Raw genomic sequence first — 22,705 nt, 5'->3', positions numbered from 1 at the left:
AGGGTCCAACTGGCGTGACAGGTCCAAAAGGAGCTCGTGGTGCACAAGGACCCCCAGTGAGTATTTAGTCAATCAATTGCTTTTTTCCCCATGCAGGCCAAAAGCGTAGCGTTAATGTTTATTGTTCACAGCTTTCCTTTATGGCATCCCTACTACTAGCGTGAATGAGATGTGCTGTGACACCATTGTTTAAAATGATGTGGGTAAGGATAAAGGGAATTATCAGCTATATAGATGAACAAGTGCATATTGGAGAATTCAAGTCAATAGTTAATTCCGCTTCGCTTTGTAGCTGGTATCTGAAGAATAACCTCAGGGGGATACCCTTCCCACTTTTATTCTAACCGATGTCAAAACATATGTCTGAAGATGAATGAAAATGCAGCTTCAAGACAAAAAGGATTCCACATCCTATTGTAGACTCTTTACCTTATTGTGCACACACACACAATAATGATGGTAGCTCAAACAGATGCTTTACCTATGTCATGTCACAGTTGCCCGCTAGATGGCAGTACTGCTCAATCTGTACTGATCTTAAAAAAAAACTGAGCGTGGTTGGACTTGATTATATACTTGGAGGCTATAGGCCTGTTAAAAACCACCCCAGAAGAAGACAATCACAAACTACCTATGTAGCGATTAAAAAAACAAAACACTATCATACCCTGATATACCATCAAATGAAAGGTCTAACTTAAATCCTACCTTTGAATTTTAGGTTACTACAAGTTAATGTAAATCAGCCACCCCACACCAAATCTTTGTATTCCCAGCAGGTTGAATCATAAATTCCATCATAGTTCTGATGGCTAGAATGAGAGTAATCATTATTTGTTTTTTTCCCTGGAGAGAGCTGTATTGGGGAAAGCTTTTTTTAGTGGCATCATGCTCAGCATTTCATAGTGCATGTCTTCATTATACTTTTCTTAAGAGAATAAAGTCACTGTCCTGGCTGATCTCCAGGCTGATCTTAGAACAGTGCTGGTGAACCTTTTAGGCACTGAGTGCCCAAAGTGCGTGCACACCCCCAAACTGCAAGGCATGGGTGCATGCACCCCCATGCTGTGCATGCGCGGCAGGGACTCAAAGACCAGCTGGCCAAAGAGAAGTGCGTGCACATGCGCAGTAGAGACCGGAAAAAAAAGCTGGAGCAATAGCGCGCGCACCCACAGAGAGGGCTCTGTTCCCCACCACTGCCTTAGAAGATGCAAATGAAATCAATAGGAGATACTTTTATTAACCACTCTTTCTCGGGAAGCAGCAAATTATACCTTTACCTTGTAGAAAATGTGGATGTTCTGATGGGCTGCAAATTGGAGCAAAACAATATTCAATTTAATACCCATGTGCAGTGCAGTGCCAACATATATTGCCTAAGGTTCTCTGCCTCATCTGACTTCCAAATGTTCTTTTTTTTTTAATTAAAAATGAAGTGAAATGGGAAGCAGTCATGCTGCAAAGCAAACTGTCAACATGATATTTATTTCGAAGAGTATTTGGAAATATACATTCCCATTAGCATTGTTAGGAAATAAAAATGTCTAGTAGCCAAAGCCTAGTGCTTCTTTGGAAGTACATCCATTTCCCATTCCTTTGGGACAAAGAAGACTATACACCATGCCATGTCTCTCCCTCCAGGAGAAACGTAGAAGGTCGATGCGGATAGTTTTCCTTCTCATTAAAACTTATTTTGTAACTAGTCCCACCTAGCAGAGCAAACTTTGTGTGAAACCACCTATGATCTTCCCAGGATGTCCAGCAAGCCAACAAAATCTACCTGCTTCCGAATTAGAAAAATATTGGTTGGGGTTTTGGGATTATGGTTCCTAAATCTACTTGGAAATGCGTTTAGTCTGTTAATGGAATTAACACAAACAAGCAATTTGTCCTTTATGCCTCCTGAAAGTGCTGGTCCCCTTCATCCAAAATTGGAAGGAAGCACATCCCTTCTTCCTTATAGTAAATGCCAGTGGGGCTTTAACTCCATATAGGTCTTCCTTAGAATATCTGCCCTCTGTCTGACCTTCAGAATCCAGAGGGATTTTTCCTTTCAAAAAGAAAAAAAAAGAATGTATTGGACTTGGTGGCTCAGTGGCTAAGAGGCTGAGCTTGTTGATTAGGAGGTCGGCAGTTCAGCGGTTTGAATCCCTAGTGTTGCATAACAGAGTGAGCTCCCGTTACTTGTCCCAGCTTCTGCCAACTTAGCAGTTCGAAAGCATGTAAAAATGCAAATAGAAAAATAGGAACCACCTTTGGTGGGAAGATAACCATTCTGTGCCCCTTCGGCATTTAGTCATTCCGGCCACATGACCACGGAGACGTCTTCAGACAGCGCTGGCTCTTCAGCTTTGAAATGGAGATGAGCACCGCCCCCTAGCAAATGTGTGCGAGGGGAACCTTTACCTTTATATATGAATGTCTTGCATCCTGCCACTCCTCCAAGGACTTAAGACAACCTTGTTTAGGATGATCCCTCATTTTGTCCTCATAACAGCAACCATGTGGGATAGGTTAGACTGAGATAATATGATTGGCTCAGAGTCACCCAGTGAACTCTGTGACTGTGTGGAGATCTTCCCATCTCTATCCCAACAAGATACCCTTTCCACCAAGTTTCTGAGGCATATTACTGAAATTAAAACCTTATTTCTCGAGAAATGGGGAGAAAATCAAGAGGAAGGTTCTTCACCTCTTGCTCGTCAGTGTATTAAATGCTGCCGTTGAGGTGTTCCGCTTATGATACCTTCTTTCTTTTCTAGGGCGCCACCGGATTCCCTGGTGCAGCAGGACGAGTTGGACCACCTGGTCCCAATGTGAGTTCTTTGTTGTCTGCCATTGTTTTTTTTTCCATTTTAATATCAGCAGGGTAGGAAGCAGTGGTGGGTTCCTGCTGGATCGCACCGGATCGCGCGCGCTCCCTTTCAGCGCTCCACCTGGCTTGCGCGCTCCCTTTCAGCGCTCCACCTGGCTCTCGCGCTCCCTTCCGGCGCTGAAACCGGAAGTACAGTTTTGCCCGGCCCTGGCGAAGCAACGACGCCTGCCTGCGCTCCACCAGCTCGGCTGGGAACGGAGATGTTTCCTCAGCGGAGCGGAGCACCTGAAAAGACTTTTCAGGCGCTCCGCTCCGCTGAGGAAACATCTCCGTTCCCAGCCGAGCTGGTGGAGCGCAGGCAGGCGTCGTTGCTTCGCCAGGGCCGGGCAAAACTGTACTTCCGGTTTCAGCGCCGGAAGGGAGCGCGAGAGCCAGGTGGAGCGCTGAAAGGGAGCGCGCAAGCCAGGTGGAGCGCTGAAAGGGAGCGCGCGCGATCCGGTGCGATCCGGGAGGAACCCACCACTGGTAGGAAGAATGATATGTATAAGGTCTCAGCTTCAACCATCTTAAAGTACTGAAATGGTAGTTCAAGGTTTCAAAGGTTCCAACAGGAAACAAAATAAAACATAATTTAACTTGCTTATGAGGATAAAAGGGATGCGGTGGCTCAGTGGCTAAGGCACTAAGTTCATCAATCAGAAGGTTGGCAGTTCAGTGTTTCGAATCCCTAGCACTGCATAGCGGAGTGAGCTCCCATTACTTGTCCCAGCTTCTCCCAACCTAGGAGTTTGAAAGCAGGTAAAAATGCAAGTAGAAAAATAGGAACTATCTTTGGTGGGAAGATAACAGCATTCCGTGCGCCTTTGGTGTTTAGTCATGCCAGCCACATGACCATGGAGATGTCTTCGGACACAGTACTGGCTCTTTGGCTTTGAAACAGAGATGAGCACCACCCCCTAGAGTCAGGATCAACTAACACAGGGGCCAGCAACCTTAAACACTCAAAGAGCCCCAAAGGTCCTAACCAGAAGCCCCCTGTTCAATTCTAGAGCCGACTGGAAGTCCAGTTTCCCCACCATAGAGTCTCCTCCTAGCGTGGCATCCTTTTTCCTCTACCTGTCCTAACCGAATGCCTTATCAATTGTGGAGCTGATCAGAAAACCCGCCCCTTTCCTCAGGTTGCTGACCCTTGGGCTAGCACATATGTGCAAGGGGAACCTTTACCTATAAGGAAAAAATTAGAAAACCATTAAAAAAAAAGCTTGCCACATTGCGTAGGTTGGTTCAGATTAATACAATAAAACAAAATATTGAAGGAGGAGAAATGATATATTCATATATTTAAATATATTGGCTGCAAAGTTCCAATTGACTCTGATGAGTTTTTCTTCCCTGGCTTTTCTTCAGAGACAAAAACATTGTGGCCTTTACATCAGTAGAGGGAGCTGTAGCACTGAAAAGGAGTGCCAAATGCCATTGCCTCTCCTGACCCCTGTTAACAAAAGATGTGTCTGCTAGTTGGGCTCTCTCAGACTTTCCAGCCATCCGAGTTCTGGTTGCATGGCAACAATGAAAGCTACAGAATACAATTCAGAAACAATTTTCACTGACTTTCAGATGAGCCCATCATAGAGAAGAAAAAATCAATCCCTCTTTACCGAAGTAACACTTGCTGAATTAGGAGGATGGAAGAAGCATGCAAGGTCAAGTTATAAAAGAGAAACTATAAGCTGGATAGCTTTTGTGATTCTAAGAAAAGCCATGCCTATGAGTTTCCAGCAAGAAAATGGCATTTCCAGGAATCCATCCTTATTGCTGGGTTCTAATGGATTTTGGACAAATAGAGAAATCCTCCACAATTTGAAGAGAGTATTGTTCCTTCCTTCCTTTTGAAAAATCCCAACTGTCTATATAAGCTACCTCAAATCATCATAACCCATAAACAAACAGCTGCTCATCCTTTTCTACGCAAGATAGATTTGTGTTTTCTCTGAAAGGCACTCATTTTTATATAAGATATCAGTCTTTGCGGTGGTTGCTTGATTCCTCAAACCACCCCAATTCATGTACATTTTTTAATTAAGATGACTTATGATTTAGAATGAATGAGCTGGAAGGGACCTTGGAGGTCTTCTAGTCCAGCCTCTTCTCAAGCAGGAGAACCAATACTATTTCAGATAAGTGTCTGTCTAGTTTCTTCTTAAAAACATCCAGTGATGGAGCGGCCACAATTTCTGGAGGCAAGCTGTTCCACTGTTGATTGTCCTCAGTGTTAGTAAGTTTCTCCTTAATTCCAGATTGCTTCTCTCCTTGATTAGTTTCCATTCATTATTTCTTGCCTTGCCTTCTGGTGCTTTGAAGAATAAGTTAACCTCTTCTTTGTGGCAGTCCCTCAAATAGTGGAATACTGTTTTCATGTCACCCCCTAGGTCATTTTAGAACTTAGACTAGCCAAACCTAAATCCTGCAGCCATTCTCCATATGTTTTAGGCCTCCAGGCCTTTGATCATCTTAGTTGCTCTTCTCTGCACTTTTTCCAAAGTCTAAACATCGTTTTTGTAATGTGGTGACCAAAATTGGTTGCAGTATAGCACATGTGGTCTTACTATTAGCGATACTAATACTTCAGGTGATCTTGATTCTTTGCCTCTGTTTATACAACCCAGGATTGTATTTGCTTTTTTCTTTCTTTCTAGGGTAACCCTGGTTCCCCAGGCCCACCTGGTGCTTCTGGAAAAGATGGTCCCAAGGGTGCCCGTGGTGACGCAGGGCCAGTTGGACGTACTGGTGATCCAGGTTTGCAAGGACCTCCTGGACCTGGAGGCGAGAAGGGAGAATCTGGAGAAGATGGCCCTCCTGTAGGTATTCAGCTGGTGGTCTTGTGCAAATTACTGACTTGGCCCGTGGCTCTTTCTGATGCAAATTCATTCCCTTCTGTCTTTCTTTCCTTTTGTCAGGGTGCAGATGGCCCACCTGGACCTCAGGGTTTGGCAGGACAGAGAGGAATAGTTGGTCTTCCTGGTCAGCGAGGTGAAAGAGGCTTTCCTGGTCTGCCTGGGCCTTCTGTAAGTACCTTGGATACTAACGACCTTGAAAAATATACATCAAAAAGTGTACAATGTATGCTCAGCCAAATGCCCAGCTTCTGAATTTGGAAGATGTCCAACTTTTTTTGTCACTTTTTTCTTTTTACAAAATCGATAGTAGGTTAAATATCAATAATAATTTTTAATGTTTTGAGTGTTAAGCTAAAGGGGCCGTGGTGATTCATATGGATGGATGTTGAGTCAAAAGACCATTGAGAAGTCGGCAGCTTTGTGGTTCAAAACCCGAGAACAAGCCGCGTGACAGAATAAGTTCCCGTTACTTTGTCCCTCCAACAGCTCAAAAGCATGCAATGGTAACAGGTACCACTTCGGTGGGAAGATACTGAGGACACGAAAAGAGCCCCCTCAGCCATCCCCTGGGCAATTGTGATGTCATTGGTTATAATCCTTTCACTCCAGAAGCACCTTGGTAGTGCTTCCAACATGAATGGAGTGGTAGTTAAGCTGCTATTTATCAAGTGTTCTGTTGATTTTCCATAATCTGGCGTGTATTCCTTCAACATGGCACCACAGCATCTGTGAGAACTATATCGATTGCATTCTCTGCATTTGACCTCTTGGGAATGAAGAATTTTAAAATGTTGAATAAGAAAAGAGAAATTCTATGAATGAGAAATTATACAAGTGTAATAAATCTATCTTCTGACTTTCTTAGTTTACCGAATATGAAAACAAAACCCATGTTTTGTCATGTCAGGACAAAGTGCAAGGTCTAATTCTTATCTGTGAGATGAATTACTGTATCTCTCATCCCATGTCTGAAAATTACTGTCCTAAAGAAGATTGGAATCAGATTTTTTCCCCATTAATTGGTTTGATTCTGTCAGCAGAATCAAGAAGGGGCTTTATTTTTTTCAGGTTTGTTAAACAGCACAAGTCACTGCCTATTCAATCTCTTAGAGTGAACTGTTCTAACCCACTGTGTAGAAAAGACAAAAAGAAATAACTGGCTATATGAGGGAGTGATTTGTTGCATGAAATAAATGGTGAGGAAATAGTATTTTATTGGGATATTGGAGATTGCTCAAATAAAAAGCATTATCAGTTGCTCTCACAATTCTGCCAGATTTTTCTGGGAATTTCCAGTTCATCTAAGTTTTAAAACTCACAAATCGGCCTTGCACTAACTAGGTTTCTCATCATCATGATTATGGAGTAAAATTGGGCAAACAATTTTTAGCTCAACTACTTAGTTTTGAGGGGAAATCGACTGAGGTTTTTCACTTTGCCTTGTCTAGTTTACTGTCAAAAACTAGTCTTCTGCCTACTTAAAATTGGTTTTCTTCCCCCAGGGTGAACCTGGTAAACAAGGATCTTCTGGAGGTCCAGGAGATAGAGGCCCACCTGGCCCAGTTGGTCCACCTGGTTTAACTGGTCCCTCTGGTGAACCTGGCCGTGAGGTGAGTCTAATTAATCCAGGTATGTTTCTTGTCTGGAATACAAAAGATGCATTTCTGGTTTCTCATACTGAATTTGTGATGGACGCTTCCTCTCAAAAGAATATATTTAAGTAAATAGTTATCCTTCCCCATTATGCTGAGTTATTTAATGACTAGGCATGATGGCAGCCGATAATGTGACCACAGCATAACACTAAATGCAGTATTTCAGAATTCAAGGAGTGTCTGATATAGTCATCCCCAAGTTCTTGATGAGTATATGTCCTGTTTTCAAACATATTTATTCCTTGAGTCTTGACCTTTATTGAAAGTTCCTCCTGGTGAATGGGTTTAATGCAGAATCAAACAATAATTAAAAGCCTACATCTCCCCTCTGAAAGAGGGCAGAATCAGATGCTCATATTAACAACTGTAGAGGACAAGGAAGCTGATGGCAAAATATTGTGGAGGTTGGCACAATCTGACAGCTGGCTTTGGGAAGGGCTTGGTTCATACCTTCTCTTATGGTCCACCCAGATACTAATTTAAAGCAATTGCTCTTATTGCTATATGTATATATACATATACACTATATATAAAAATAATAAGAATCCACAATCTCCTCAATGGAAACATTTTTGTTTTCTGATAGAATAGTTTTAGAAATGGTATAATAACAGCATCAAAGAAGCAGATGTTCGGACTAATAGACAGGACTTTTCAATTTATTCCTTCGTCCATCACCATCAGTAGATAAATAAGATGACAAAGGTGGTAGAAGCTGCAGTTACGAATAGAGCTTATACAAAAATTTTAAAAGGGTGTATTTGGGAAGTGGATTGCAGAAAGCTAGAAGATTATGAGGGGTTTGGGTTTGGGTTTGGGAAGGAGTTCTGGTTCTGTGCCTTGTTTGCTATTGCTGATTAGTTTAGGCTAAAGCTTGGTAACTAAAGCATGAAGCCCTGAGGAGCATTTTAGTAATATAACAAATGTATTTCAGTTGAGGATTTACCAAATCAGAGTTTGCTCTAGTTTGACCTCCAAAAGATAGAGGACACCTTCTGTTTAAGATGAGTAGGTGGTAAGGGCCAATTCAAGGATCAGGTCATCACAGAACATATGTACTTTTACATTAGTAGAAGCTGCTGCTACCAACTCCTTATTAATTGCCAGACCCCTGATGCACAAGCAGCTTCCTGGTTTTCTCAGAAATAACTACCCTCTTCTTGTTCTCAGGGTAATCCTGGTTCAGATGGTCCTCCAGGCAGAGATGGTTCCCCGGGACCAAAGGTAAGTGTATTGAAGGACTTGATTAGCTCCAGGCATCTATTTTAACTCACCCCATTTTATTTGGTTAGTGTTTCATCTCTGCTTTTGACTAGGAAGTTGTAAGAGATAGTAATTTATCCGTACAATTTTAGACAGGATTCCGCCCCCGCCCCCTTTAATATGGCTTTCTTTTGCCATTCATATTGTCAGCCATCTTCTGACTCTTAAATGTCCCATTTTGTCCCCTAAGGCAGCATAGTTTTCACAATAGAGTTCAGTACTAGACAACCCAAACTGTTTCCCGCTGTTAGAATGGAGTGTATAGAAGAAGAGCAGACAGAACTGAGGGGCGGAGTTAAGCAGGTCGTCAGCTTAGAATCATTACATTCCCACAAACAGTTCAAGTCCAACCCCTCTTAAATTTTGTTGATCCTTATTTGGCGGCAATTTAATATTGGATTTTAGTTAACTAAATTCTTGTATATAGGCTTCAGCAATAAATTTTCTGAACTGCAAATTAACATGTGTGGTCTTGGTCCTTTGTGCCTGACAGGGAGGGTCGCATGGATAGAATAGGTGATGGTTTTAATGTGACATTTTTGCTTTTACAGTAATCCATATAAACTATCCAAAGTCATTTATGAGTAATTGGCCTTCAAATAATAAATATAAATAAATAACATAAAAGAGGAAGAGTTTCATAACTGTGTCCTTGCCATACTGGGACGAGTTTGAAACAACCATAGCTGGCTAGTCTTCTCAAATGTTTCCCAAATGGTTTCTTCACCTCTGGCATTGTCTAGGGTATAGACCTGAATTGGAGCTAATGATGATGATGATGATATTTCATGTTTAATGAATAAAAGAATAGTAATAATAATACGAGCTAGATACCAGTGCTTCACAACGAAACTATGTGATCGGGCAATGCAGGAGAAATCCGGTCCAGTCCAGTTCAATCCCTTGGCTCAGTGGTGGTCAGTGATTGAAACACATACAGTAAGAGAATATTGTTCCCACTGCCTTGAGTCCGGAAGCAGTTCCATAGGTGGAAAGCTTAGACATTTGTGTGAGATACCGACATTTAATACTGTAAGGAACCCCAGACTGCTCCTAAGTGGAACGTCTGCCAATTTGAATTGAGGTAACAGAATGTGAGGCAATTGGCAGTTGGAACAGAGTTCTGCTCAGGTGGGGAGGGGGAGTAGAACTCCTTAGCATGTTAATTACTGTATAACAATTACTAATGACCTGATGGTCATTTCAAAAAATCATTTCTTAGCGAGCACCTAGAAGCCAAGAGGAACATACGTGCCAAATTTCAAGTTTGTAGGCTATACGGTTCTGGAGATTTCATGATGAGTGAGTGGTATTTGGCTTTTATATATATGGATGTGTTACAACTGAAAAGGCAGTTTTTCCTGGGTAGTTGTCTCTTACTCCATCCTTCATGTATGCGGTATTAAATATTTCAACTTTGTTTCTTCCCCACCCACCCCTCTCTCTCCAAACAGGGTGAACGTGGTGAGACTGGTGCTGTTGGAAGTCATGGTGCTCCTGGCTCACCTGGTGCTCCAGGTCCTGTTGGTCCAACTGGCAAACAAGGAGACAGAGGGGAAACAGTTAAGTGTTTAGTAACAAGGAAGACGCTAGAATGAAACCAACTCTTCAAATCCATTCTGAGAACTCCAGTCTTCGGTCTTCTCATTGATAGAAGACTAGGTCAACATCTCATTGTTTTGTTTTGGTTTTTTCCAGGGTCCTCAAGGTCCCATTGGCCCTATTGGCCTCGCAGGAGCAAGGGGCTTACCTGTAAGTACTTCTTCCTTTTGTCCAGCTCCATCTTCTCCTGACTTCCTGGGAACATTGTAGAATTCCCCTAGAGCCAAAGGCAATCAAGTCAAATTGCAGCTATACCGTTGCTACATCTAGCCAGGAGAATTCGTTTTCCATTTAGGCGATTAGCACAATGGCTCAATGCCACGGGGAGCACTTCATATTTTGCAAAGTCAATTGGTAAAGTAGGTCTGGCTCTTAAAAATGTGAACCCTGCCATCTGAATAAAAAAAAATATGTTACAGGAACAGAGACCAAGTGCAGCACAGACATATACACGTATTTCTTTATGTGATATTTGAATAGATGCCTCTTGGGTATAATAACTGCATGTTCCTTGTACAGGAGCACTTTGCACATTTCTCTGAGACGGGGTAGTCTTTCCTTGCCTCTGTTTTCTAAATGGAATGACAGTCATCCTAACAATCATTTAAAGAATTCTCAGAGCCCTGAAGTGGATCCCATCTTCTCCGGGATAAAATTGAGAAACAACACGGGATCTCCCCAAAAACAGAGCTGTACCCCGAATGTTCATTTCCTTGAAATGATATATGTTACAAATGAATACGTTGTTTCTAAAATTGAAATAACTTTTTACCAGATAGCCATAAAACACATTAAAGATCTACTAATTATTTCACCCAGAAGAGGGAGTCAATGGACTTCTTTCTCATTTATCACTTGAGGTCACCATCAGTGAATGCCAGAAAGCATTCTCGCCTGTGGCTAGAATGGACTAAAAAAAGTTGAGAGCATGCCATATTTAGTCTAATCATAGAATTCCTGCCAGGGCCTATATGCAGGGGTGGGCTTCAAAAATTTTAGCAAGGGGTTCTCTGCCCGGTTGCTGGGTGGGCGTGGCCATGGTGAGCATAGCCTAGTCAGCCTCCTGCACGGGGGGGCATGGGGTGTTTTTGCCCTCCCTGGGCTCCGGAGGCTTTCCTCGAGCCTCCAGGAGGGCAAAAACGGCCTCCCCAGGCTCCAGAGGCCCCATGGAGGCCGGAAATGGGCCTGTTTCCGGCCTCCGAACTTCCAGTAGGCCTGTTTTCCACTCTCCCTGAGCTTCCGTGTGCGCCCTGCACTTACCTGCATCCAAAACGGGCCGCGTGGGGGCTCCTGGGAGGAGCAGGGTGGGGTGGGCGTGGCCAGCCAGGAGTGGGATTTGGGGGGAGGGGGTTCTCTGAAATTCACAGAACCTTAGCTAGAGGTTCCCCCAAACCCCTGCGAACCCCCAGCAGCCCACCCCTGCCTATATGGCCAAATGGAAGAGTAGTTCCTTGCCATCTTTTTTAGTTCCCAAGATGCTTTCTAGTTGTTCACTACCACCGGCCCAGTTTTCCTTTATTTTTGTTTATTTGTTCCTCAGAAAGGGAGTACAATTTCAAGCGAATAGCTACAGCCATCATTTCCCCCCTTAAATATGCTCACAAGGCTCTCTTTTGGCCCTGGAGGCATTTTTTGTAGATGAAAATAATGCTGGAGGCTTTTTGTTGTTGTTTACATTGTGACATACTAGTTTCCATTTTTAAAAAAAATATTGAAAAGAGATGTCTGTGGACATATTGAGACACAGGAGAAGCATTTAACTGCTTGCTTCTGCTATAAGCATTTACTGCTAAAGAAAGACCAAACAAGTATAGTCTTCGACTTCTACATATCAAGCTGACCTGTATGTTTCTGCCCAAAAGGTTCCAAGGTTTTTCAAATTTAATCACTATAATTAGCGCTGTATCTATCAAGAGATGATTGGAATCTTAGGGCAAGGATTGATGTCATAACATCCTTTGCAAGGAACACAGGAGCTTTGTGACATCAGAACATAACAACCAGAATGATGAAACTTACTTCCCAAGCTTGAGGTAGAGCTACTGTCAAAATGAAAGTTAATTATTCACATTTTTTGCTGGGCAAATATATAAAGCATTGTGGGAGTAACACCACCACCATCTCCTGTATTCTGTAGCAAGCAAGCTAGCTTTGTGATTCCCTTCTGAAAGTGGCTTGTGTTTTATGCTTCTAGGGTGCACAAGGTCCTCGTGGCGACAAGGGTGAAGCTGGAGAGGCAGGAGAACGAGGTCTGAAGGGTCATCGAGGATTCACTGGCCTGCAGGGTCTCCCTGGGCCCCCTGTAAGTTTTGATTTCAGCACATCCTTGATAAGATTCAGCGCCAGAGGCTCCGTTCCAGGCTTGGGAATGGATTGGAAATAGTCATCTGTCTATGGGATAGCCAGTCTAGAGAAAAGAAAGACTAGGGGTGACATGATAGCAATGATGATTCCAGTATTTGAGGGGCTGCCATAAAGAGGAGGGGATCAACTTACTTTCCAAAGCCCCAGACGGCAAGATAAGAAACAATGGATGGAAACTGATCAAGGAGAGAAGCAACCTATCAGTGAGAACAATTAACCAGAGGAACAGAAGTTGTGGGTGCTTCATCACTGGAGGTGTTTAAGAATAGACTGGATAGCCACCTGTCTGAAATGGTAGACGGTCTCCTGCTTGAGCAGGAAGTTGGGCTAGAAGGTTCCTTCCAGCTCTATTCTGATTGATCTGATCTGTCCCTCTGCTGTAACAAGGATAAGAATCAGTGCATACGAATCAATGCTGTATGCATTCCTCTCTACAAAGATTTCATAAATACAGTAACTCTTAATAAGACTTGTGAACTGAAATTCTGTATATTATTAAGTATACCCTTATTAAGGCCTGGGGATTTAAATTATCTCCCAGACAACACAGAAGATCTTTGAAAACTGATCAAAGGATCTTCAGTCCAGGAGATAGTTATTATCTGACAATTTTGTCTCCTACTAATGGCCTCCTCCAAAAGATACAGTTGCAAGGTATCCATACTATAGGATGAGTTTGTACTTTGCAATACATTTCAGACTCTCCTTCGACAGGTAGATGCACAGAGAATCATTGGCATCTTAGTTCATGCACAGAGGTCAATGAATAAAAGATCATAAGGAGGAAGGCTCCATGTTGTAGAGACCACTTGGGCTCTTCTACAGAGAAACTATAATGCACAAAATTCAGATTTAACCATGCAGCTGTTTTCCTTTATTCCTTAGGGTCCTTCTGGAGATCAAGGTGCATCTGGTCCCGGTGGTCCCTCCGGTCCCAGGGTAAGTACAATCAACAGGGTACTTCAGAAGAGCTAATTTCATGAACGCTTAAGTCACCCATCGTTTGATGGGTATTCAATCTGCTGCACAGACTCTTGATTCATCAGGCATGATGATGCTATGATTTGCAGAATTTCATATTTTTTCCCCAAGAGTGACAAAATTTGATCGAAACATAAAATTTCAGTCTCTGAATTCTTAATGTTGATTAGTTTAGGGCAGGGGATGGCAACCGTGGCTCTGGAGCCGCATGTGGCTCTTTCATCCCTCTGCTGCAGCTCCCTGACACTTAAAATATGCATCACAACCGCCAATATGTGACACCCATCATCACATGATTTATTGAGCTTTTCGACCCCCGGTAGGCCAACCATGGATAAATCCAAGAAAAGTTTCAGAAGTAAACAGAACATTTAATTCAACTACATATGTTAGTTTTGTGGGCTCTCAGGAAATACTGTATTTTTCGGAATATAAGACGCACCGGAGTATAAGACGCATTGAAGAGTCAAATTTGAAAAAAAAAGGTTTTGGACTCTGCAAACCTTGCGAAAATGGGGCCATTTTTTTTTCAAAAACGGGCATGAATAGCACTTAGGAGGCTTGTAGAGTGTTCCTGGGGAAGGGGGGGCAAAAACGAGCAAAAAACGGCCCATTATTCACAAAAAAATTTATTTTTTAATTTTTGCTTTTTCCTAGGGTCCCCCAGGCCCTGTTGGTCCCTCTGGCAAGGATGGCTCTAATGGAATGCCTGGGCCAATTGGCCCTCCTGGCCCTCGTGGTCGTGGTGGAGAAACTGGTCCAGCTGTAAGTAACTTTTTAAAAAAGCTATAAATACAGGTAGTCCTCAACTTAATGACCATAATTGAGCCCAAAATCTCTCCTGCTTGAACAGACGGTTGGACTAGAAGACCTCCAAGGTCCATTCCAGCTCTATTCTGATAGAGAGATGATGATGATGAGACATAGAGATGTATATAAGGCAAATCTGTTAAAATGGCCTCCTTTCCTCTTCTCTGACAGGGTCCTCCTGGCAACCCTGGCCCCCCTGGCCCTCCTGGCCCACCTGGAGCTGGGATTGATATGTCAGCCTTTGCTGGCCTCGGCCAGACTGAGAAAGGCCCTGATCCAATGCGCTACATGCGATCTGATCAGGCGTTCAGTAATTTGCGTCAGCATGACGTTGAGGTCGATGCCACCTTGAAGACTCTCAACAACCAGATTGAAAGCATCCGAAACCCTGAGGGCAGCAAGAAGAACCCAGCTCGAACCTGTCGTGACCTGAAACTATGCCACCCTGACTGGAAGAGTGGTGAGTCTCCAGACGCAATGCCCCTGTCTGATTTGGGATGGACCTGAGTTCTGTCAGCTCAGTGATGTAAAACCTATACCCAGAGAGAACCAAATGATTCCCACTCAATGCATATATAAATGTCCCTCACAGCAAGAGTGGTTTGGATATTTTTGATTCCTGCCACCCAAATGGCTTCTTCAGCATTTTTTATTCCTTCCACACAAAAATGGGGAATTCTAATGATAGTTAGAATGCAGTATTGCAGGCTACTCTGCCCATACCCTGGAGTTCAATCCTAACTGGCTCAAGGTTGACTCAGCCTTCCATCCTTCTGAGGTGGGTAAAATGAGGACCCAGATTGTTGGGGGCAATAGGCTGACTCTGTAAACTGCTTAGAGAGGGCTGTAGAGCACTATAAAGTGGTATATAAGTCTAGGTGCTATTGCTATTTGACCAGTGGATCATTGAAGATGTTAGAGAAACTGTGGCTTGTAAATCTGGGCATATTCTTGTCCCAGAATGTCACTGGAAACCACACTGTACTGAATGATAAAATGTAGTTCTTTTTCCCTAAGGTCAGATGCACATTCTGTTATCAGAGTAAATCAAGTAACACAACCTGAAAATGAGAGACTACAGTCCAAAATATTAACATGTAATCTTTAATCATTGAATACGGTAGTGGTGATGCTCATACTATTTTCTCCCTTATGTAGTCAGTAAACTTTAGAGATATGTTTACAAGCTAAACCTTTCAAAAACCTTTTAAGATTTAGCCGCCTTCATAATTTCTAGAGTAGTTGATATTTCATCTTTTATTGTTTCACTTTTTACATTCTACAGTCCTGATTACTAATAAATTTCATTCTACTGCCATTATAATATAATTATAATTCCATTCTGATTAATTAGACACCTGCTACATTAGTTAGATACCCGAGGCTACCCCCTGGATAGGAAAATGACCAGTGCAGGAAATTTTTTTATGACTGTGAAGCGGTATATAACTCTAAGTGCTATTGCAATTCCTATGCATGTAAAAACAGAGAGAGACATAACATACACTTCAGTGGTGAAATTCATTTTTTTTTACTACCAGTTCTGTGGGCGTGGTTTGGTGGGTGTGGTGTGGCTTGGTGGGCATGGCTTGGTAAGCATGGAAGGGGAAGGATACTGCAAAATCTCCATTCCCAACCCACTTTGGGTCCAGCCAGAGGTGGCATTAGCTGGTTCTCCGAACTATTCAAAATTTCTGCTACTGGTTCTCCGAACTACTCAAAACTTCCGCTATCGGTTCTCCAGGACCTGTCAGAACCTACTGGATTTCATCCCCGATACACTGGTAAGTGACTTTGTTTCCCTTTTACAGGTGATTATTGGATTGATCCCAACCAGGGCTGCACTTTGGATGCCATAAAAGTTTTCTGCAACATGGAGACTGGCGAGTCCTGTGTCTACCCGAAGCCAAAGAGTATTCCCAGGAAGAATTGGTGGACAAGCAAGAACAAGGAGAAAAAGCACATCTGGTTTGGAGAAAGCATCAATGGAGGTTTTCACGTGAGTAGCCATCATCAATAACTGCCTTTGCACTGATTAGACAGATTTGGAGAGAGGGCCAATGATCTGTGAGCATCCCAGTTCCCTTTCTCAGCTTTTCTGGGTTAGCAAACACAACTTCATTTAGTAATTGCAGTTTTTCTGTAACACTGTGTGAAGGAAGAGTCCTGAATCCCATAGCCTTGATTCCATGTGTCAACCCTGAAGTGATCATGGCTGAGCCAAACTTGGACGCTTCAGGGCTGCCACACAATTGAGGCAAGTGGGGGATAGTTAGATGGGGTTTGTAGCCAAAACAATAAAACTTTCCTGTGGGAAGCCAAGGACATTCCCACAGGTGGCTGGCCAGAGGAGGGGTGAAGTAACCAAGCAACCGGCCAGCTCCTGGATTGGACAGCATGATCAGTGACTTGGGGGTTGGGGTAGGGGAAACATTTACTTTTAATTAGGTGAAAGCCATGGGAAGTTTTAGAGTCGGCTTTCACCAGTTGTGCCAATATGATCTATCCAATAAAACTGTCCTTTGAGAAATCTGCCTGCCTGTTTGTTCTAATTTCTATGAGTGAATTACTTGAAATTGAGTGAGCCACGATGGCGCAGTCGTTAGAGTGCATTATTGCAGGCTACTTCTTCTGATCACCGGCTGCTAACAGTTTGGCAGATTGAATCTCGCCAGGCTCAAAGATGGTTTGGATATTTTTGGTTCCTGCCATCCAAATGGCTTCTTTGTCACTTTTTATTCCTGCCACCCAAAAATGAGGAATTCTAACGATAGTTACAATGCAGTATTGCAGGCTAACTTTGCCCACAGCTTGGAGTTCAATCCTGACTGAAGAAGATTCTACCTTTACCACAATAGTCCCGGTACTATGTATATTAAGATGGGGGCTCCTGAAGTGAAGGACTGACAATGGATACACCTGAGGGGGGAACATCGGAAGAATTGGCCTGCCTCCAAGTGTTGGTTTCTCTCCCCACCTTCAGCAACTTCCTTTTCAATTTGCCTTCAATTGTCACACTGATGTTCATGATCCGTGGTGGCGCAGTGGTTAGAACACAGTACTGCAGGCTAATTCGGTTGACTGCCGACTGCCAGCAGTTCAATTCTGAATGGCTCAAGGTTGACTCAGCCTTCCATCCTTCCAAGATCGGTAAAATGAGAACCCCGATTGTTGGGGGCAAGGATGCTGACTCTGTAAACTGCTTAGAGAGGGCTGTAAAACCCTGTGAAGCGGTATATAAGTATGTGCTATTGTTAAACGCTGACACTATGCTTTTCTTTTGGCCATCATGTGTTTCTATGTCCTAATGGCTTTGCCTTCTCCTTTTCCAGTTTAGCTACGGAGATGACAGCCTGGCTCCTAACACTGCCAACATCCAGATGACTTTCCTGCGGCTCTTGTCTTCTGAAGGCTCACAGAATCTTACCTACCACTGCAAGAACAGCATTGCCTACATGGATGACGCATCCGGCAATCTTAAGAAAGCTCTCCTGATTCAGGGATCCAACGACGTGGAGATGAGAGCCGAGGGCAATAGCAGGTTTACCTACACTGCCTTGCAGGATGGATGTACCGTAAGTAGAAAGGAATCACTCATGATGTATTGGGGGTATTGTTAGAAGTACCGTAAGGAGAAAGAAAGCAGCCGTGTCTGAAATGGTACAGGGCTTCCTGCCAGAGCAGGGGTTTGGACTAGAAGATCTTCAAGGTCCCCTCCTTATCCCCATTATTCTAAATTATTTATTGGGGTTCATCTGCCTAATTGGGTGGCATAACACCCTCATTCGGGAGAGCATAAAGTGGGAAGAAATTGCAGCAGTATCGGCCACATAAAGCAAATGTCCAGTTTTACACAGTTCTAAAATATTGTTGAGCTGTGATCTTGATGATATTACGTTATTTTATTTACTTAACATTGGGCTAATTACTACCAAGAAAGTGAATACAAATACCGCACAGTTGTTTGATTCAAGGGGAATAAAGCATAGTGATAGTACCAGGCTTAGCTTGCCGATCAAAGAGAGTAGCAGAGATTTCCAATTCAGCCAAGTAGCCAGCCAGTTGTTATATTTTTCTGCAACTGGATCATTCTGAGTATATATGAGAGCGTATCTGAGTAGGGATTTTTATTTTATTTTTTTGTGATGCAAGCTCTATAGCCAAAACAGAATGACGGTTTTAATCCTCCTAGGAAATTCATCCTAGGGATAGGGAAAGCCTCACATCTAGCAAGCCCACCAGGAGTAGTTGAAAGAACATGTGTGCTCTGTATACATGTACAGGGGGGAAAGTTAGAAGGCTTGCAGTCAGAAGATCTCAGATTAGACGTTTCTTAGATAAAGAGTGTCAGACATATGGAAATGACAGTGTAAATCTTAAATCTAGGTCTACGATCTATGGCATGCTCGTGGTCAGGTATGCTGAGGTATCAGTGCCCCTGAGTTCACACTTCCAACATAAAAAGTTCCATCTCAAAGAGGCGAAACTGCATGCGTGGTCTGCTCCTATGGGCTATACTGACGGATTAATATCTATATATATAAAAATGGGTGTGTGATCCAGCATAACTCTGGAATGCCTCGAGCAATTTCAACCAAACTTGGTACACAGATGACTTACTCTCTGGAGAAAAATACTGGGGGGGGGAGACACCCCTAACGCGCCTCTGGGGGGTGTTCTGTTAAGAATAAGCCTGTTGTGCCTTAAAATGGCTTCTACTGTACTGCCTTAAAATGGCTTCTACTGTGCAGCACAGTGGAGTTGCCATGGTAACGGCTTCACAGTACTCCACAAGGGGGCTCCCTCTGGTAACGGGGAAAATCCAACATTAGAAATTACATTTGGGCCGGACATTTTCCCCCTATAAATAAATACCCGGGCAACATCAGGTTATCAGCTAGTTTGAAATAAAAACAGTAAGTAGCTAGTCATAAGGTAACAGCCCTTGCTTAATGACTAGCTACTTACCGTTTTTGACAGAAACCACCCCAAAAGGTAGTTGCAACCTGAGGGTTCCAATTACTGTGCACACCCTCAACAGTCACTTGATCACAGCTTGGTTGCTTGGCAACTGCCTTGCCTTTGCAGCCAGTTGCAAAGGTCTGTGGTCATGTGACATAATTTATGATGGCTTTTGCCAGAAACTGGACTTCTCAGCAGGTATCTGGCAAAAAACAACCATAGGAAAGCCCTGATTTGGTTAATGACCGCAGTGTTATTCGCTTAACGACTGCCACAAAAAGGTTGTAAAATTGAGTAAGTTACGTGGGTGCCTTGACTTATGCCTGTCATGATTTACAATGGAAACCAGGCTCCCATTACGGTCGTAAGCTGAGGATTACCTGTATTGGGCAAGTTGTACTAGAGGATATCAGATTGAAAGGAAGAAAAGACACAATTTGGGAATCCAGTTCTGTAGGGAGGTCTTCTGTTGACCATATTTTGTCTTGCCTAAATTACCAAAAAGAGTCAAAAGTACATAAAGCCAGAGAGATTTGTTCTAGTATTTGAAATCTGCCACAACATAATTTTATTCATCAGAGCAGACAGAGTATAGGTGTTCCATCAACCCACCCTGTCTGAAAATATAAGTATTCAAGAGAACATTAGATTCTGATCTTCTAGAATCCCATAGTCTTCTAGAATCCCACACCAGATCCATGAGCAGGTTGCATGACATCACCCTTCAAAACTAGCAACTTAGAATTAAAGAGAAATTTCCTGAGAGTTAGAACAATCAATCAGTGGAACAACCTGCCTCCAGAAGTTGGAATGCTCCAACACTGGAAGTTTTTAAGAAGATGTTGGATAACCATTTGTCTGAAGTGGTGTAGGGTTTCCTGTCTAGGCAGGGGGTTGGACTATAAGACCTCCAAGGTCCCTTCCAACTCTGTTGTTCTATTCTTTTCTGCTACATTGCAAGAAAAACAGGACATCATAATTCCCCACTCGGATTTTTGAAATATTGATGCTGCCATAAAATTCCACTGATTTTGAAAGTAGATACGGCCAGTCTAAGCATACCATGCCTCTCCAGGTGTATTGCATTATTTTCCAAGCACCTCATTGAAACTGGAGTACAAAGATCTTGAAGTAATGCATCCAAGTAATGTGTGTGTGTGTGTGTCTGTTTTCACCATTCCAGAAACATACCGGCAAGTGGGGAAAGACAATCATCGAGTACCGATCTCAGAAGACTTCGCGCCTGCCCATCATTGACATTGCGCCTATGGACATTGGTGGCGCCGATCAGGAATTTGGTGTTGACATTGGCCCCGTATGCTTTTTGTAAAAGGAGAAACAACCCTAAAATCAATATTTTTTTACCGATCCAAGTACTTCCCAATCACTTTTAGGACTTCTGCACTGAATGGCTGAACCAAACTCCTCCCTTCCCCCCCCCCCCCAATACCTTTTTGCTTACATTTTTGGACTCTTTATCATTTTCTGTGGCCATCATTGCTTGAGTAGATCACAAAGCCAGCATAAGAAAGGAAGGAAGGAAGGAACAACTAATAATGGTATTATTTATTTATTGTCTTCCTAGAGGGCCTTTTCTTGGGTCAGGTGGTGATAGGAAGCTCACAAGCATATATGAAGGGTCCTTCCCTCCAAGTTGCTGATGTCCCCAATCCTGGTTGTAGCCAAATCTTCTCCCCACTCCATTCCGAGTGCGTATCAAAGCAAGATTACTGTGTACGATACTAAAGATGGTGCTATTATTGTTAAAACAAGTCTGTATTTTTTAACATCAATTGATATAAAAACCTTCGTTGGAAAGTAACAAGTTGATCTGATTATTCTTGGTTTTGTCTATGAGTCTGAATTGGATCGACCGGTGCCTCAACTTTATATCTTCCTTTTGTAAAATCAAATTAGCTGTAGGGTTACTGCTTAAATATCTCCAGTATTCATGCTAACTTGCACTAGAAAACAAAAGTAACAAAACACTCATTATTAAGCCTTATATAAAAGGTATTTACTCTACCGGTTCGCATATGTGAACGCGCACGCCGTCCACACATGGGCTTTTGGCAAAAAAAGGGGCCTAAATGGAATGCCGTAGAGCTAGGGCGAGTGGGCAGGGCCACCCATGATTTCTGCTACCATTCAGGTGAACCAATCTGAACTAGTACAATACCACCTTTGCTTATATACCAGAGAGGAGATGTGCGTTTTGGAAGAAAGAATACTGCCTTTCCACTCGCACCGATAAGTGACAATGCTAAGTTTTTCTCCTATTGTCAGCTCCCTTGTTTGGTAAGATTTAGTTGAGCACCAACATTTTCTTAAAAGCATTGCTGATGTTAGTTTGTAAAGTGATGCTACCAGTTCTAGCCAACTGTAAGCATAAACTAAGCTTTTTTTCCAATTACTGTATATAATCTTTAATTGGCCTCCCCGTCCCCCCCAAAAATCATAAAATTCTGAATTCCCTGTTAAGAAAAACAAAATAAGATGAATCATACACTCACCATTTCTACATGAATAATATATGTATACTAAGGATTGTGAAAGCGGACAGAGCACTGTTATATGACTAGAAGAAAATAGGTGTTTGTTGAATTTTCTAGCATTGAAATGCAATTGGCACCATGAATATTTAAAGGTAAAGGTTCCCCTCGCACATATGTGCTAGTCGTTCCCGACTCTGGGGGGCAGTGCTCATCTCTGTTTCAAAGCCGAAGAGACAGCTCTATCCAAAAAACGTTTCCGTGGTCATGTGGCCGATTAAATACCGAAGGCACATTGAACGCTGTTACCTTCCCACCAAAGGGGGTCCCTATTTTTCTACTTGCATTTTTACATGCTTTTGAACTGCTAGGTTGGCAGAAGCTGGGACAAGTAATGGGAGCTCACTCTGTTACGTGCCACTGGGGATTCAAACTGCTGACCTTTCTGATCGATAAGCTCAGCGTCTTAGCCACTGAGCCACCGCTTCCTTCTATATTTACCTACCTGCTAAAACTCAATATGTCACTCTCCAGCTTTGAAAAGGTTAGGGAAATGCACTCAAAAGGTTAGAGTCAAACCTTGTGTTGACCCATTGAAACAAACAGAATTTTAGTTCCATATGACCAACGTCTCCATTTATTTCAATATCCAAAAAGGGCTAATTTTAATTCCAACCTGTAATTAGTAACAGATACAGTACAACCCCCCCTCCCCCAGAGCCTTATACAAAACAATAGAATAATATATCATTATCCAGCACATCGTAAAAAAGGGAGTAGGACAATCTATCAACATCTCTTAAGCCCTGAGAAACGTTCACAGTTATTAAATATTAACAGTCCACTACCTCCATTTATCAGAAT

At 42.7% G+C, this 22,705-nt stretch overlaps 1 protein-coding gene across 2 annotated transcripts in view; it reads left to right on the top strand.

The window, feature by feature from the left end:
• Positions 1 to 21,174, top strand: part of COL2A1 (collagen type II alpha 1 chain) — a 91,435-nt gene extending 70,261 nt beyond the window's left edge. For both annotated transcript variants that reach the window (XM_081936533.1, XM_081936532.1), the window contains 15 exons: positions 3 to 56; positions 2,763 to 2,816; positions 5,512 to 5,673; positions 5,773 to 5,880; positions 7,215 to 7,322; positions 8,538 to 8,591; positions 10,085 to 10,192; positions 10,329 to 10,382; positions 12,427 to 12,534; positions 13,482 to 13,535; positions 14,235 to 14,342; positions 14,559 to 14,847; positions 16,199 to 16,386; positions 17,720 to 17,962; positions 20,533 to 21,174. In XM_081936533.1, the coding sequence (XP_081792659.1) occupies positions 3 to 56; positions 2,763 to 2,816; positions 5,512 to 5,673; positions 5,773 to 5,880; positions 7,215 to 7,322; positions 8,538 to 8,591; positions 10,085 to 10,192; positions 10,329 to 10,382; positions 12,427 to 12,534; positions 13,482 to 13,535; positions 14,235 to 14,342; positions 14,559 to 14,847; positions 16,199 to 16,386; positions 17,720 to 17,962; positions 20,533 to 20,679 (1,839 nt within the window). In that variant the 3' untranslated portion in view covers positions 20,680 to 21,174. The remainder of the gene's footprint in view (positions 1 to 2; positions 57 to 2,762; positions 2,817 to 5,511; positions 5,674 to 5,772; positions 5,881 to 7,214; positions 7,323 to 8,537; positions 8,592 to 10,084; positions 10,193 to 10,328; positions 10,383 to 12,426; positions 12,535 to 13,481; positions 13,536 to 14,234; positions 14,343 to 14,558; positions 14,848 to 16,198; positions 16,387 to 17,719; positions 17,963 to 20,532) is intronic.
• The last annotated feature ends 1,531 nt before the right edge of the window (positions 21,175 to 22,705 follow it).

Source organism: Natrix helvetica (assembly GCF_964273705.1).
Source record: "Natrix helvetica genome assembly, chromosome: 1".
Lineage (NCBI taxonomy): Eukaryota > Metazoa > Chordata > Lepidosauria > Squamata > Natricidae > Natrix > Natrix helvetica.
Note: the sequence above shows the minus strand (reverse complement) of the source record. Positions and strands in the feature narration are given on the sequence as shown.